Source organism: Manacus candei, unplaced genomic scaffold (assembly GCF_025592945.1).
Source record: "Manacus candei isolate 608988 ecotype Guabito, Panama unplaced genomic scaffold, ASM2559294v1 h1tg000067l, whole genome shotgun sequence".
NCBI lineage: Eukaryota > Metazoa > Chordata > Aves > Passeriformes > Pipridae > Manacus > Manacus candei.
Window position 1 is genome coordinate 9,835,201 of NW_026138115.1, and position 16,817 is coordinate 9,852,017.

At 49.0% G+C, this 16,817-nt stretch overlaps 1 protein-coding gene and 1 long non-coding RNA gene across 4 annotated transcripts; one reads left to right on the plus strand and one right to left on the minus strand.

Annotated features, from left to right (window-relative positions):
* On the minus strand, positions 1-7,169 carry LOC127479440 (uncharacterized). Of its 2 annotated transcripts, none has more exons than XR_007907561.1 (2): positions 6,999-7,169; positions 1-5,199 (listed from the first exon to the last, which is right to left on the minus strand). It is a non-coding gene; the product is annotated as an uncharacterized LOC127479440 (long non-coding RNA). The 2 variants fall into 2 exon arrangements; XR_007907562.1 differs by having other exon boundaries at positions 1-6,852.
* A 581-nt stretch (positions 7,170-7,750) lies between these two features.
* Positions 7,751-11,354, plus strand: IRF2BPL (interferon regulatory factor 2 binding protein like). 2 transcript variants are annotated; one of them, XM_051806354.1, is made up of 2 exons: positions 7,753-9,814; positions 10,036-11,354. In XM_051806354.1, exons 1-2 carry the CDS (start codon positions 8,403-8,405, stop codon positions 10,592-10,594), a joined length of 1,971 nt encoding a protein of 656 aa, XP_051662314.1. In that variant the 5' UTR covers positions 7,753-8,402; the 3' UTR covers positions 10,595-11,354. The 2 variants fall into 2 exon arrangements, with proteins under 2 accessions (XP_051662313.1, XP_051662314.1); XM_051806353.1 differs by having other exon boundaries at positions 7,751-11,354.
* The last annotated feature ends 5,463 nt before the right edge of the window (positions 11,355-16,817 follow it).

The window sequence follows — 16,817 nt, forward strand, 5'->3', positions numbered from 1 at the left end:
AAACGGGTCTAATCCTGCTAGCTGTCCAGTGATGTTAATGATAGCTAAAGGCATTGGGCATGTTACAAGATCCCGTGGTAAATTAATTCATTTCCACCAGCATCTGAAAACTGTATGTGAGCATAGTGAAGGGAAGAAAGGGGATAGCTTTTTAATTGTGTTGGGAGATCCTGAGCTGGAAGAGAAATCTGAAGGGACTGAGTGGGGAGAAGGAGGTCTTTCCTCCTCCCTCCCTCCCTCCTGGCCTTCAAAAAAACCCAACCCTGGGGCCAGTCCTTCCCAAATAGGCACTGTTGGCAGGTATGTGTTAATCTTGTTCCCAGCACTTCGGAGGAGCCACCGACAGATGCTCACCCTGTCCTTTCAAACCAGTGCTTCCTGTCCTTCAAGAGTTAACCTTCTCTAGAACATTTATTTCACCATCTCAGGGAAGGAAAAAAAAACGGAAAAAAAAAAAACCCTGCAGAGCTGAGAGGCTGCAGATCACAAGGCCATTCTGATAGCCTCCTGTCCCCATGGCAACAGCAACGGCATTTATCAGTTCCTTATGAGAGCAGGCACAGCAAATCTGCATTGCACATGGCAGCCTTCCAGCCTTTCAAATGAAAGAGCACTTTGAACTGCTGCCAAGTGTGGAAGGAGCAGAGCTGTCAGGACTGCTTAATGCTGGCAGTTTGTACTTGGGAGCCTTTCAGTTCCCAGAATCCTTCAGCCGTGGCAGCCTGCCAGGTACTTAGCGGAAGCTAAAAACTAACCCCCAGACCATTCACTGCAGTGCACTCAAAATTTTCCACATGTACCATGTCACAAGTGCAGACTGTACAATGAAAGCAAACGCCTTCTGCTTGGGATTCTAATTTTATTAATAATCTAGGGAAAAGCAATCGGAGATTAGCTGGCTGACAGGACTACAGTATAGCCACTGTTTATAACTCAGGGTGTATATGTCAAATGTGTATTTCATCCCTTAGAAATAGAATCAGCTTGGACAACAGGGGCTGCACAGCCCTAAATCTACATGCAGTACCTGAGTGTGGGGAGATTAGTGTTAGCAGAAGGGAGAGTGTGGTTATTTACAGTGGAGATATTTTTTAGCAATCATTACCAAATGCATAGCAGTGAGACGTGAACTAGAAAACTAAGACAGTATTGCTGGCTGGTAAATATTTTCTGTCCTTAGCCTCTGCATTTTGCTGACATTGTGAGAATCTCAGAAACTGGCTGATGAATGTAGCAAAGATACATGGCTCTTGGTGGGTTTTCTTTCAATGGAGAGTCTTCATGTGAACTTTTTATTGTTTTGCATTACCCAAAGCACAAGGGCTTCTGTTGGCAGAGGAAACAAATTGGCACAGTTCTGCCTTTTTTTTTTTTTTTTAATCTGCACTGAGATCAAGGGCAAGGGCTTCATTTTCCAGCACTAGTCATAAGCCTTTAGCACAAATAGAATGAAAATTGTCTGTCACTCAGGCAGTTGGACAGGGTTCAGGAAAACTATGTCTGGCACTAATTCCAAAGGGAAGGTTTGGTTCAATCCAGCATCATCAATTTCAGTAAACTGTTTTCACTATTCTATATTCCACTGTTCAAGAGATGTTTATTATCTTTTACTAAATAATGTCTTTTGGAGAACAGAGTAATGAAAAATACCTGATATTACTTGCATACATATGTATACTCTCACATGTATGTATACATAGAAATAGATATGGAATACATGGATGTAATCTCATTTTTTTACTTTTCTGTTTTTCTGAACAATTGCTTCTTACCTTGCCTTCCCATTACAAAAACCATTTATAATGCCAAACATAAAATAGTAAAAATAGCCCAGAAGGTGAAAAAGAGAGAGAGAAATGAAAAAAACCCTGGAGCAAAGACAATCTCCACAAATTCACGAGTTTCTTCACAAAACAAGGAAATCTAGAGCCTCTTTTTCAGCTTGCAGCTATCTTTGGCTGCTGCTTGAAGATTTGACTTAATTCACCCAGGCAGTAGTGTCTAAAAGTAATACACCAAGACAGACAATTTTGGCACTTAGTCTCCCTTAGGAATTTTACCAACAGTCTTTGTAAAGAAAGTAAATGATCTTTTTTTTCCTTTTGGTTTCTCCCCATAGCTCATCTTGATATGTGCTAATAAAAGAAACTACTCTCCCTCTTCTATTCTCACCATTATCCTCTGTCCATATCATCCTTCTTTCAAAAACAATGTTAATCAGCATTTATAACGGGGTTTTGGAGAAAAAGTGCTTTTGGTCTTTTCAGATGGCCTAGTTACAGAGGAAAAGGAGGTTATGCCGTGTGAAATAAGATAGTGTCAGGGCTTTTTCCTTTTTCTTTCATTCTCTTTCCTTCCTTCCTTTCTTCTGTCTTCCTTCCTTTCTTTCTTTCTTTGTTTCTTTCCTTCTTCCTCTTTTCTTTTCTTTTCTTTTCTTTTCTTTTCTTTTCTTTTCTTTTCTTTTCTTTTCTTTTCTTTTCTTTTCTTTTCTTTTCTTTTCTTTTCTTTTCTTTTCTTTTCTTTTCTTTTCTTTTCTTTTCTTTTCTTTTCTTTTCTTTTCTTTTCTTTTCCTCCTTTTCTTTTCTCCCCTTTTCCCACCTCCCTCATATTTTGGAAAACACAGAAAAGTTTTGTTCAGTTCTCAAGTGTTATTAATCACTGGTGGAGGCCAAAAGCAGGGATATTTTTCTTGGCAGCACGTTTTGATAAACAATCTGTGTATGGGGTGAAGGGAGGGAGGAGCCTGTCTTGCTGGTAACTAAGCTAATGTTTGGCAGATTCTTAACTGTCACAAAAGTGCAAGTGGCTCTCAGTGGGAATAGCATTAAAAAATGTACCAATTTAGTTGATTCATTGTTGTTGATTGTTTACTACATCCACAGGATGTAAGATGAAAACAGGCCAGGGATAAAGTAAAAATAACAACAGCGGAAGACCAAGCCTCTACATATCCCAGCCTAAAACATGCTGCTCAGTCTCTAGTCCTTTGTGGAGTGAGCAGAATTAATTATAGGTGTCTTATTTTGCTCTGTAAGATTTGGCAAAGGTTAATGTACAGAAATCTAGGCTCCCAGGCAGGTTTTCAAACCTCAAAGACAGCTGTAGGAAAATCAGTGTGGTGTGGGTCTCAACGAGGGACCACTCACTGCTTTGTAGGGCAGAAGCAAGAGGCTGGTGTTGCAGGGGGACAGCAGAGCTGCCCTTGGCTCCACGTTCCAGCACCAATGTGGAAATGGGACCATTAAAAGTGGAGGAAATGACAGGCAACACCCACTAAGAAATGTGTCTGCAAAGGAAGGAAGGAAGGAAGGAAGGAAGAAGAGAGTTCCTAGGTGGGAAAGCAATAAGCTATGTGTGTCAGCAAGGCTCACTACCTGAAGAATGGTAGGAAAAAACCAGAATTATAATGAGATGAGAACTGAAACGATAAACAGAAACATGTAATTACACTCCTATTCTTTGCAACTGAGTGTTTTGACACTTCCTGGCAGCTCCTAGTAGAAGACAATGTTGTTTAACTTTTAATTTGACAAAATTATGCAACTTCTTCCTGAAGTGTTTGTGTTTTGATTTGCCGAATACACTCCCTTTACCATGGAGTGCTCTGTTCACTGCTAATCTCTGCATTGTTTTGAAGCCAGTCATTTGATTGTGATGGATTTTATTTTATTTGCTACTCTGAGGTAAATCCATGTAAATCACACTCTCGAGAGTGTGCTTCCCTTCTCATTCTTCTATTTTTTTCCAGCTGTAGCCACTGTTCTGACCAGTAAGGAAAGAGCAATTCCTGTAGGTGAGTGCCTGCAGAAGAACCAACTTCTGGGACTGCTGCAGTGATCAGTGCCAAAACTTTGTAAAGCGAGCAGGAAAGAGTTAAACGTATTCCCAGGCTATGAGCATTTAGAGTCAGACCAGACCATTCATTCCCAAGCTGCTGACATCATAGGCTCCTAATTATTACTGCTCGCAAATTTTGGGGCTGTCCTATATTCTGCATAATTAACACTGGACTGGTGATCGATAATCCACAGTACTCCTCTCTCATCCAGATCAACAGTAACCCCCATGTTTTGGGACCTTATGCCTGGGAATGGCACGGAGTAGATCCTGGGGTGCAGCCAGGCACCTGGGTTTTGTCACTTTGTCCTTCTTGGTGTGTTACACCCTCTGCTTCTCGTACCTGCTGGTAGCACTGGGAAAGGTGCTGGCCGGCTCCTGCATGCTGTGTTTTGTATGTTCATTTTGATTCCTTCATTTAAATCAAAGCTTCACCTGCTGTTTTAATATTACACAGACTTGTATGTGCATGTGCGTACTTCCAAATAAAGACGGTAGTAGGAATAAATAGAAAGGGATTATTGGATGGCAGTATTTATCCTAGGACTGCAAAGAAGAACTTAGTAGATTTAACTTCTGATGGTTAAAATTATATTCCTTCCCCCTTGGGACTACTGGCAGGTTGTAAACTTTGGGTAATCTCCACAGAATCCCTAATGCTGCATCCACAGTGCTGACTTGTGTTCCTGCACAAAAAGCAGTGACTGGGTAGCAATTGTTCACGGCTGCAGCTCCATGCCTCCTTGTGCTCCCCTCCATCTCATTAAACAAGCTACTGTTTGGGGGGTTCTTATGCTATTTTTTGTTTGCTCGCTTCTTTCTTTCAGTTAGCCAGATTAGACACCTGAATGGTTTCATTGTTTGGGCTTCCTCTTTGCCTCCTCCAAACCTAATATTAATTCCTGGATTATTTCAGAGCTAAATAAACACCAGATGTGTTTAGTATAAATCCATCAAGAGCGATCTGGATCACTCCTGCCCTGCCACTTGCATGGCAAAGAGGAAAGGCAGAAGGTGAGCAGGAAAGCATGCTGCTACCCTTGCAGGGACAACGCTGCCATAGATGGGAGCTTTGTTACATTGACACTGTTCAATGTATTTTTCTTTACCAGATTAGATTGATACTGACAACTCGTTCCCTGTGAAGGTGCCACGATGTGGCATTTATTTGCATCTACATTGCAGTTCTCTTCATCAATCAGCTTTGCAGAGATCACTGCTGCTGCTGGCCATATTGTTGCTATGCTGACACTTCATCCTTAAGTGCTGCTTGCGTAATGGTACAGTACGTGCCCATGACCAAAGTTTAAATCAAAGTTTAATCATTACGGAAAGACAAACATATTTCCGCGACTGTGTATCCTGCAAGTAAGAGTAAAAGCAGTTTGGTCAGGTCACAGATGTTAATCTCTCCTCTTTTTCTATTCACAAACTATAAAGGGAGTTGACAGCACCTGTAAATGGTTTTCTGAGGCTAGATTATATCTAAGGTGATTATTATTTACACCCACTATAGAGACTGCTCTTGTGAGCCAAGAAGTCTGTTCCTGTGAGGTGAGTGTTACCAAAAAAGGGCTTTCTTGCAGGAGGATTCAGTGGAGCGAGGAGACAGGGTGAGGGGCGGTTCATGCTCACACGGAGTGCCTTGTCATGTCTCGGGTTTGTATAACCCGGGGACTGAAACAGTTGGGATATGCTGCAGTTCTGCATTCCCAGACACACGGGATGAAGGGAAAGCTTCAGCTCTCTCAACCTGAGTTTTTAAAGCAGGGGCTGACCTTTTCCCACAGCCCAGTTCTGCTCTTCATATGAAGATCAATACAGGACAGTAAAAGGATAGGAAACGAGTTGACCTACCAGTATGAATCAGAGAGAACACATGCTTGTTTAATCAAGTAAAGACATATTAACATAGAAATCCTGCAGCCATTACTAAATCACTGTGGCTGGAAGCAAAGACTTTGACCAGCTTTCACGTGCCATACTTCTGTGAAGCCTCTATAATGTCCACGGTTTAGGTGTGAAATTTCTAAGTGTGAAACCCACTCTCCTTTAGCGCATCTTCTTCAGCCAATCTGCATATAGGAGACTCACAGAATTCAAAGACTTTTCTATCTCTGTTCCCTGCTTCTACAAGCTTCCCCTGAAAGTCACTTTGTCAGAACTGATTTTCTAACTGTATTTTATTTCGTCCAACCATTTCTGTAACTTCAGCGTGTGCATTTCATTAAGCCTTCCTTGTAAACTAATTCCACTCATGTACATATCAAATTCGTTTGCCAGCTTTATAGATTATAACCAAACACATATAAAATGTTTTAGATAACTAAAAATGGAAATGAGATGTATTGGCGATACGAACCGAAATATTTAAAGCAACATTTTTTTCTTGTGTGAGTTCTGAAACGCTATTAACCGAATAGAAAGTATCTTTCCTGCTCGGTGCTGCATGGCTGCTGGGCGTGCGTATGTAAGGGAGCCGTGGCACCGCGCCACAGAAACCGCGAGTCCCTTTAAAGCACAGAGGGAAACCTGTAATGGATGGGGTTTTCGGCGTTTCTAGCAACAAAGGAATCAGGAAGAGGTACTGAAAGAAAGAAACCCATCCACCACAGCCCAGCTGGGAGAGGCTCGGCGCTCCCCCGCCCCTCCGCGGGCACCGTGCGCCGGCTGCGCGCCGGCGACGCGGTGCTGGTGACCGCCCGCCGCGCAGCGCACCGGGTCCCGGCCGAACCGCGTCCCCGCAGTGAGAGTTTATTATTCTTTGGACGCGAGCAGCGATGCCGATGTTTGCAAAAACAGCCGCCGACTGCAGCGAGAGCAAAAGCGGGCTGTGCAGAGCCCCTCCTGGCCACCGCAGGCACCGGCGTGGCCGCGGGGCCGGGCGGGGAGCGGGCAACTTAGGGGATCGCGGGCGGAAGAAGGCAGGCTTCGGGGTTTTTTATTTTGTTTTCCTCCCAATGAAATGAAATCTCAGCTTATTTGCCTGAGTCGAAGTTGTTTTGAGCGATTTGCCTGTTAACAGCGTTATGCAAATGTTAGCTAGCTATTTAAAGGGGGAAATAGAAGAAGAAGAAAAAAAAAAGCCGTGTATTCTCACAGCGCCGGGGAAATCCTATGTCCCTTTGCATTAGCGAGATGAGATCACAGCAATTACTCACCTGCTTGGCCTCTCCTACACCCTTGAGCAACGTACAGCACTAGCTTTCCCAGCCCAACCCTGAACACTTGGCAAATATGGCTGATTTAAACAAATCAAAAGTGGAAGAGCTTCTGATGCAGTCACGGGCTTACAAAAACTGTGTCATTCTGTCACCAGGATCACTGAAAGAGAAACACGAAATCGGATATTAAGGCGGGATCCCCCCATTTGCCTCAGCAGCCGGAGCGCACGGGAATCCCACCGACAGCCGCGGTGGCAGGACGCCGCGCAGCCGCCACGGAAGCAAAGCGGGGCGATTCGCGGGTTTACAAAATCCCGAAAGCGAGGCATCTGAACTTAGAAAGCGCAGTCGGGCCGGGGGGGTGGGGGTGACGGGTGGAGGAAAAAAAAAAGCCCAACAAAAAAACCACCACCCCTCCCTCCCTCACCACCACTGTGCATGCGCGCCCTGGCCGCGGTGCCGCGGCGGGGGGCCGGCGGCGCGGCCGGGGAGGAGGGTGAGGGCGCGATCTGGCGTTCAAGTTTCCAAACATAGCCGGCAGCGCGGGCTGCCCGCGCCCCGCCGCGCTCCAGCTGCGGCCGCGCCGGGGAGGGGCGCGGGCAGCGCGCCCCGCATGCGCGCCCCGCGCAACAAGTGGGCTCGGCGCCGGCGGCGGGGGGAGGGGAGCGGGGCGCGGGCGCTCGGCGGTGACGCGGAGCCCCGCCCGGGTGCAGCCGAGCCGGGAGCGCGGCGCGGGGAGGGGAGGGGCGTCGCGGCGCGGGGGGAGCGCGGCGCGGCGGAGGGGGCGCGCAGCCACACGCGGCGGCGCGCAGCACCCCGCGCTCGGACTGCGAGCAGCGGCGAGGATGTGAGTGAGGAGCAGGCGGCGCCGCTCACCACGCTGCTGCCGCCGCCGCCGCTGCTGCCCCCGGGCTGCTACAGCTCCGGCGGCGCTCGGGGAAGCCGCCGCTGCCGGAACCGGACAGCTCCGTGCGGGTGCCTCTTTTTCGCTCGCGGCGGCCGATCGGCACGTACCGAACTGCGAGCTCACGAGGCAGCCGTGGCGGGTGGAAGGTGACCCCCCCATCTTCCTCCGTGCACCTCCGCCTCCTCCCGGAGGAGGAGCAGCAGCAAGCGGAGAGCTAGAGAGCGCAGGGAAACAGAAGCGGCTAGAAGGCGACCCCCACCCAGCCCCCCGGAGGAGCAGTGGAAGCGGTTCCCACCCCACCGGGGTAGCAGCGGCAGGACCAGGTAGAAGAAGCCGTCTCTGGCAGCAGGCGCGAATTAAAAGCAGGCGATCCCCCTGCTGAAAGGGGCAACAGGATCAGGTACGGAGAGCCACCCCCCCTGCAGCCCGGGGGGGAAGACTGAACCAGCCCCTACCCCGGCGGCAGTGACAGCAGCTCCCCGGCCAGCAGCACCATGTCCGCCGCGCAGGTGTCCTCGTCGCGGAGGCAGTCATGTTACCTGTGCGACCTGCCCCGCATGCCCTGGGCCATGATCTGGGACTTCACGGAGCCCGTCTGCCGGGGTTGCGTTAATTATGAGGGCGCCGACCGCATCGAGTTCGTGATCGAGACGGCCCGGCAGCTGAAGCGGGCGCACGGCTGCTTCCAGGACGGCCGCTCTCCGGGCCCCCCGCCGCCGGTCGGCGTCAAGGCAGTGACGCTCTCCGCCAAAGAAGCGGCGGCGGCGGCGGCGGCCCAGCAGCAGCTCAACCATGTGGATGCCACCTCCAAGGCAGCCTCGGCGGGGCTGACCCAGTCCAGCCTGGACCGCTACGGGCTCAGCGCCGCCGCGGCGGAGCAGCGCAGCCGCTTTGAGTACCCGCCGCCGCCGGGCAGCCTGGGCAGCAGCCACGGCGCCCGCCTGCCCAACGGGCTGGGGGGGCCCAATGGCTTCCCCAAGCCGCCTGAGGACGGGCCGCCGGAGCTGAACCGGCAGAGCCCCAACTCCTCCTCCTCCTCTTCCTCCTCCCGCCGCGGGGCGCACGGGGGGCTGGTGTCCGGCCTGCCCCCGGGGGCCGCTGGCGCCCAGATGAACGTGCCCCCCAACCTGCTGCCGCAGACCCTGCTGAACGGACCCGCCGCCTCCGGCGTGGCGCTGCCCCCGCCGCACGGGGGCCTAAGCGGCCGCGGCGGCGGGGGTCCCCCGACTCCCTCCGCCTCCTCACAAGGGGGCACCTGCGGCGGCGGCGCCGGGGGAGGCGGCGGCTCGTCCTCCGAGGCCTGCGGCAAGCGGCCGGGCTCGGTGTCCAGCAGCGACCAAGAACGGGAACTGAAGGAGAAGCAGCGCAACGCGGAGGCGCTGGCCGAGCTCAGCGAGAGCTTGCGGAACCGGGCCGAGGAGTGGGCCAGCAAGCCCAAGATCGTTCGGGACACGCTGCTCACTCTGGCCGGTTGCACCCCCTACGAGGTGCGCTTCAAGAAGGATCACGCCCTGCTGGGTCGCGTCTTTGCCTTCGACGCCGTCTCCAAGCCGGGCATGGACTATGAGCTGAAGCTCTTCATCGAGTACCCTAGCGGCTCCGGCACCGTCTTCTCCAGCGCCTCTGGGGTGGCCAAGCAGATGTACCAAGACTGCATGAAGGACTTCGGCCGCGGCCTCTCCTCAGGCTTCAAGTACCTGGAGTACGAGAAGAAGCACGGCTCCGGCGACTGGCGTCTGCTGGGGGACCTGCTGCCCGAGTCCGTGCGCTTCTTCAAGGAGCTGGTGGGCGCCGACATGCTGCCGCAGCCCTACCTGGACGCCAGCTGCCCAATGTTGCCCACGGCGCTGGTGAGTCTCCCGCGGCCGGGGGCCGGGGCCGGCGGGGCGCAGGGCACGGCCGCCGCCTCTAGGGGACCTGGCGGCGGCGGCGGCGGCGGCGGGGCGATGCGCAAGAGGAAAGCCTCTCCCGAGCCCTCGGACTCGGCCGAGGGGGCTCTGAAGCTCAGCGACGAGCAGCAGCGGCAGCAGTGGATGGCCAGCCAGAGCGAAGCGCTCAAGCTCACCATGTCGGCCGGGGGCTTCGGGGCGGTGCACGGCGGGGGCCCCCCGCCGCCGCCGCCGCCGCCCCTCGGGCCTCACTCCAACCGGACCACGCCGCCCGAGTCCGCCCCCCAGAACGGACAGTCCCCCATGGCCGCGCTCATGTCGGTGGCCGACACGCTGGGCAATGCCCACTCGCCCAAGGACGGCAGCTCAGTGCACTCCACCACGTCCACCCGCAGGAACAGCAGCAGCCCCGTGTCGCCGGCCTCGGTGCCGGGCCAGCGCCGCCTGGCCTCCCGCAACGGGGACATGAACCTGCAAGTGGCCCCTCCTCCCCCCAGTGCCCACCCCGCCATGGACCAAGTGCACCCCCAAAACATTCCGGACTCCCCCATGGCCAACAGCGGGCCCCTGTGCTGCACCATTTGCCACGAACGCTTGGAGGACACCCACTTTGTTCAGTGCCCCTCTGTGCCCAGCCACAAGTTCTGCTTCCCTTGTTCCAGAGAGAGCATCAAGGCCCAAGGAGCAACTGGCGAAGTCTACTGCCCCAGCGGAGAGAAATGCCCCCTAGTCGGTTCCAATGTGCCTTGGGCATTTATGCAGGGCGAGATCGCAACCATTTTAGCTGGGGACGTTAAAGTGAAAAAGGAGAGAGACCCTTGAGTAGGAAATCAAATCCCTTCAGACTCCTGAAGATGTAGAATTGTGAATATAACAAACTGCAAAAGTTAGTCTTATGTATAGACATTATTTTCGTCGTATGTTTCTATATTTTGAAACAAAGGTATGTACTCTTCTTCATTTGAAGGATAGAGCTGGTTTTTGTTAAACAGAATATAATATTGTTTGGTTACTACATAATACCTGTTCTCATTTCTTTGGCAGTGTGTTGGCTAGGTACAAAGTTAATAGCCCTTAGCGATTACCTGCTGCTGGTGTGTATTTTTGTAAATGTATGCACTTCTCTGAAAGAAGAAGAAAAACACAAAAAAAGACAAAAAAAATTTTTTTGCCAAGGCCAGTGTTGATGCCTAAAAAATTGCTACAAAAATGGTGACAGCTTATGTTTTACAAGCCCTGAGTGTTAGTCTTTCACTTTATTTTTTTCGTTTTTGTTTTTTTGTTTGCAAAACGGTGGGGTGGCGCTGGGGGGAGGGTTTTTTTGTTGCGAGTTTGTAAGGAAAATGTTTCAGTTTGTTTCTATTGATCTGAACGTTTTTAATCTTCATGTGTTTTTTGTTTTTGCTTTTATTGATGCACGGATGCTTTTGAACAGTAGAGCAAAATGCTGTACATGAAAAACATGCTCTGTTTGTCCTTTATACATTTCTGTAGTTAACAGAACACTGTAATGTGCCTTGGAGCTTAGTAAATTGTAATAAATTCAATTGATATTAATACTTCCCGAGTAGCAAGTTTTATTTTCCTCAGAGCTTAGGCAGCATGCGCAAGCCATGTTGCTTTTTTAAAGGTCTCCATTATACCAAAAGCCTGCAGTTCGTGGTGATAATTGTGGCACTTTTACGCATATTTTCGCTTATACGTAGTAAGATGATGATGGTGTTATCAAACTTATCTAAATCTTGGCACTGTGCCTATTTACATTTCACCTTTAATGTTGCAGTAACGGTTGCTGACTAAGCATTTTCTATTTACTGTTTCTGCATCTCATTTCCTCCTCCCTTCTCCTCCCCCCACCAGCTCTCCAGCTGCAAGCTGTTTGCAATCCAGGATGCATCCATTGCCTGCGCAATTTAATAAGGCTTGAGATTTGAAAAGAAGCCCTTTTTCCCAAAAAAACCCCACCCCAGCATCATGTGGTTAATAATTTTAGCTGATTTTAAGAGTGGTTGTCAAAGTTTGACATTAGCCATAAACTCTTGGTAAGGCAGGACTATAGCTGAGCACAGCACAAAAAAAGGTAGCATGAAATAACAGCTTCTACAGTTGGTGTTGCAGCTGGTGGGTTGCTAGCCCGTTCAGGCACTGGCTTTTCATAACTTGAGTTGGTGAACAGTTCAGGGGCTACATTGTTTTTTCAGGGGAGGAAAAGCTTCCTTAAAGCACTGAAGGGAAATGCTTTCTTTTGGGCAACCATTATATATGATCCTTTGTATAATTAACTATTTTATACGATATTGGCATTTTCTGGAGATAGGGGAGCAGCGTAATGCCTGTTAAGTGATCAACAGACAAAGTAAATACACAGGCCTCATGCTAGCTAGAAAATGCAAACAAACCTAACGTGAACTTTGTTCTTTCCAGTGAGGCAAATGGAGGAAAGGGATAAAACCCGAAACAAAACCAGCAGCACTGCAGAAATCCTTTGCAGTTTGACCAGCAGAACATAGAGCTGTTCCAAATGGAACACTGTCATAGGTTATGAGCTCTTAGTTTTATTGAATAATAAGGATTCCCAAAACCCCGTAATTGTATAAAGGGGAAAAGTCTGGATGGTATTTGGTCTCTGCTTGGTCTTAATACATTTTTTCATTTGTATTCCTGGTGAGAAGGACGGTAAAAGCCATGAGACTATATGCTTAGTGTGCCAGCAGGTCTTTGCTCTCTTGTATAGATACACACTTTGGCTATTTTTTGTGTGTGGGGAGGGAGTGGAGGTTTGTTACATTTTGAGATTCACTATTTGGCATCACTATATCTGTGATTTCAGACAATAACTTTGTGTGTGTATGTATATTTTTTTTTTCCTACCAAGTGATACATTGGTGCTTAAAAATCTATGAACATGTTCTTATGTAATGGATCAGAGGAAATAATGCAGAGAAAGAATGTTTTGAGTTAATTGTTGGATACAACTTACATGTTTTTTAGGGTATAGATTTGTACTGATCCTGTTTTCAGTTATTTTTAAGCATGCAGTTCCCACACAGCAGTTTATTTCTAAATCACGAGATAGGGGGACTAACATTGTGAGCTCATGACTGACAGAGAAAAAAATTGTACACACGGTTGAAATTGGAGTTTAAACCTAAGGAGAAGAAAAGTAATATTCATGTGTGAATTGCAACTGCCATTAAAAGAGAAGAACTACTGGCTGTTCAACATTTAATTATGTCACAGAAGCGTGAATACCCTGATTTATATAAACAGAACCACTCCTGTAATCTTGAAATCATTCATCACTAGCTGTATTTAGAAACAGATCAATTTAGTGGATTTTTTTAATTGAAGAGCATTCTTGAAAAGCTCTTACAATTTTTTGAAACATAAGCCTACTTATGAGACTCATCAATTTGATTTTTAGCAGGCAAAGGAAAGGTAAGGGGCAGTAGACATAGGTGGAAAATAAGCTTGAAGTGAATTGCAATACTGCATTTAATTAAAGTTAACCATAGCTACAGGGCATTTGTTGTATGGAGGTTTTTTGTAACCATGTGACCTTTTCTTTTACTCTAGCTCATTAAGCAGCCAGTCTGGGCATATTAGCCAGCATTTCTTTGAACCCACTCCATAGGTTTTTCTCTTTCTGGAGATGTCCACAGCTGACAAACAAGTTGTTACCTTTTTTCGAGGAGGAGGAAAAGGGAGCTGCCAAGTGAGTCTCATGTACAGAGATTCAGCTGATTTTTGTATTTTACAGTAATGCTCCCATCCCCCATATTTGCCAGTTATTTAAGGTACAGCCCAATGTTTGCCTGAATAAATTGTGTAAGTTAATTTATTTTTCCAGGTGGTCATTTGTTGTGCTCTCATTCCTTCTTGTAATGGGGAAGTATTTAAATGGTTTATTTTCCCAAGGAGGGTTGTTGTGTTTTGGTTTTTTTCCAGTTAGATTATTCTTGACATTTCTTTTAATAGCCTTGTAGCCTATTTTCTTAGAAATGGGTTAGAACATGTGTGTCACTGGATGTTTGTTTTTTAAGCATTGGCAGCTGTGTGTGAGTTGGAGATAGAAATGTTTGTGCAGTGAAGAGATGCTATGTCCATCTGGGGAAAACACTACACAGTTCCAACAGGAGCTTGAGTTTACCAATGGTAACTGGTGTAATTTAGTACAAACCTTGTTATCTTTTCTATTTGCTTAAGAATGTTGTGCATATGAGCATGCTCTCCTCCCCAAACTAGTGAGGACTAACATTGTTTTGAAACTGCAATCTTTTCAAATAGGCTGGCTGCCAGCAGAGCTTTGCAGAGCTGCAGCAGTCTCTGGAAAGAGGGTTGTCTGCTTCTTTACATGTCTTTCGAGCTGAGATTTTCTTCCCCTCAAGGGAAAGGGCTTTGTCTCGTCAGAGCTCTCAGGTTCCCAGCTTACTATGCAGTAGTTATCTTGCAGCTTCCCTTTTCTCTAGGTCTTGCCTTTTTTTTTTTTTTTTTTTTTTGTGTGTGTGCAGTCATTCTCCATTCATTGTAGAGTGGATTGTGTTGTGCATTAGCAGCCTCTTTCTCTGCCAAAGTGACACATCCTGTAGATTTGCAGCAGAGTACTAAACTGTCACTGTAGTGCTGAGTCTTGTAAGGCTATTCTTGAAGCAGAGCAGCTTCCCCCTTGGCATTCAGCCATCAGAATCCATTACAGTGTGCATTTTCTACCCAAAACGTAGCTTTATACCTACAGAGTTGTCCTTACAACCATCCCTTGGAAGACAGAGAGGGAGATAGTTATGCTCTCCTGTATAGAAATAGGCACTGCTGTTTTTATCTTCAAAGTGTCTGCAAACCATGTACCGAGCTTTTGTTGTTTCAGCCTCTGCCTTAAAACCTGTAATGCGGACTGGGAAGGGGAATGCCTCTTCTCACGGGGGTGGTACAAAAAGAACTGCACACAAGGTCTTTCCCCAGCTGTATGTCTTAAAAGAAGAATTAAGTGTGTGTGGACTGAGTGAGGCTATTACAGGGCTCCTGTGATGAGGCAGACAAACATCTCTGTCTCCATGTGTTCGCCACAGGGCAGCCCAGCCCCATGCTGCCACCCCTAACTGGGTGGCTCTGTAGGAATCCAGTTCTTCTCCCTGGGAATGGGCTTGCCTACCTCCATGAAAGAAACATGGGAGATTATATGTCATTTCAAGTTTCTGACAGCAAACCCACTGTCTTTTAGCCATTCAGGGAATTGTAGAGTGAACAGCCGATGAGAGCAGTTAGACGTGAATGGGAGGGGGAGGATGCTCATCATCATGGTCTGTCTGGCCAGTACGGTCTCTGACTGGTTGGACTGGCTGAGCTACTTGGGGCTAGGTAGGTTCGAGATTGCAAGGTCTGACTGCTGTGCTTGGCTCAATGCAATGAGCCTTGCTGGTATCAGTGTGCGTTGCTGACAGTGGCTGCAGCTACCCTGAAGTGTCCTCTCTCCCCATTCACTGACACAGCCACGCAGCCCTGCCTGTTGCCGGGCTGAGACTGCATTCCGCTCGCTGCTGTGTGCCTTGCCTTCCCGATGCGCCCTTGTAAGGTTATTTGGAGGCGGTGGGAGCAGGGGTGGAGGTGAGGAAGGTCAAGCTTCTTAGGTTTCAGCTGATTTGGCATCCGCTCACAGCCCTCCCCTGCTTGGCCATATGCACTCGCTGCTGCTTTTATTACCCTTTGCAAAGAAACCTCTAAGATGTGAACTGCTGCAAATAGCAATTTATTTTGAGGAAAACACCCCTTTCTCACACAATCAGCATTATCAGCAAGAATACTCTGTTTTTCTGTTGTCCCCAAAGAGTTCTACAATGGAGAGCTGTGCCTTTCTCTTTTGCTGGCACTGCTCCCCTGACAGTACCGAGTGTGTCAGGAGAACCGTTCCCCCAAGTCTGCTTCACTGGGCTATCTTCCTCTAATTTTTGGCCAGCGCAAAGGCTCTTTGCTTTGTTTTAGTCCTCTATGAGTGGAGGCTGAGCCTGGCAATCCCACCGCAGCACAGAGCGGCTTGGCACGGCTGCGGCATAGCAGCTTAGGCGGGGACTGAACCGAACTGAACCAAACCGGGCTGTGCCGGGGAGGGGTCAGCGGGTCGCCACAGCGTGCAATTGCCGCTGGCTTGGGCCCGACCTAGACAGCCATGTGATTGCCTGCCTGTCCGCCTGCCCTCCTGCCTGCCCGCCTCTGCGCAAGAGATGGGAACGGGGACATGAAACATGTCTGTGCAGCTTCAAGGAGCCGAGCAGAATTCCCCGCTGTCATCATCCTCCTTCCCTCCCTCCCTGCAGGCTGCCAGAGGGGAGGGCTGACTACAGCTCCGCTATTGTTCAAGTAACCTACAAATGGATTTGCATGGAGGCAGGTTGGGAGGGGCAGAGGGGTGGGATTTATTAGCAGCAGCTAAATTCGTCGGGATTACTATTAGGCTGAGAGCTTCTCAATGGGAATGATCCCTGGGTGAGCGGTGGGGTGGAGGGGAGGGACTGGAAAGCTCCTTTTCTGCAAATAGGTGAAGGGGTGGCTGGCTCCAGCCGAGCAGGAGAGGCAGGCAGGGGGACGGCGCTTCACCTCGGTTTAAACTGTAACCCTCTATTCCAAGCACGCAGCTCCTGGCAGCGCCGCTCATACCAAAGCCTTGACTCAGGGTTATCTGCATGCTGGGTAATAAGCAGCGTCACCAGAGGAATGTGCAGAGAAAGCAGCCATGCTGCTGCAAGCCTCCGCTCGCTCCTCAGGCAAACCATCGATTTAGCAGCCTGCTTCTGGGCTGCCAAACTGGCGAGGCGTGGGGGGCTTCTCCGGGGGGGAGGAGGAGAGGGGGGAGGAGGAGGAGGGGAGGAGCCCCAAGTCTTGTTTTGAAGCCAAAACAGCGTTTTGCCCTTCCATAAGTAAGTGCTTTATACGCAAAGCTGGCTGGGACTTTGCTAACCATAACTGAGAACTACTGCACCCAGGAAAGGGTGAAGTTACTCCTCAAGTTACTACATTAGTTTATCTGTT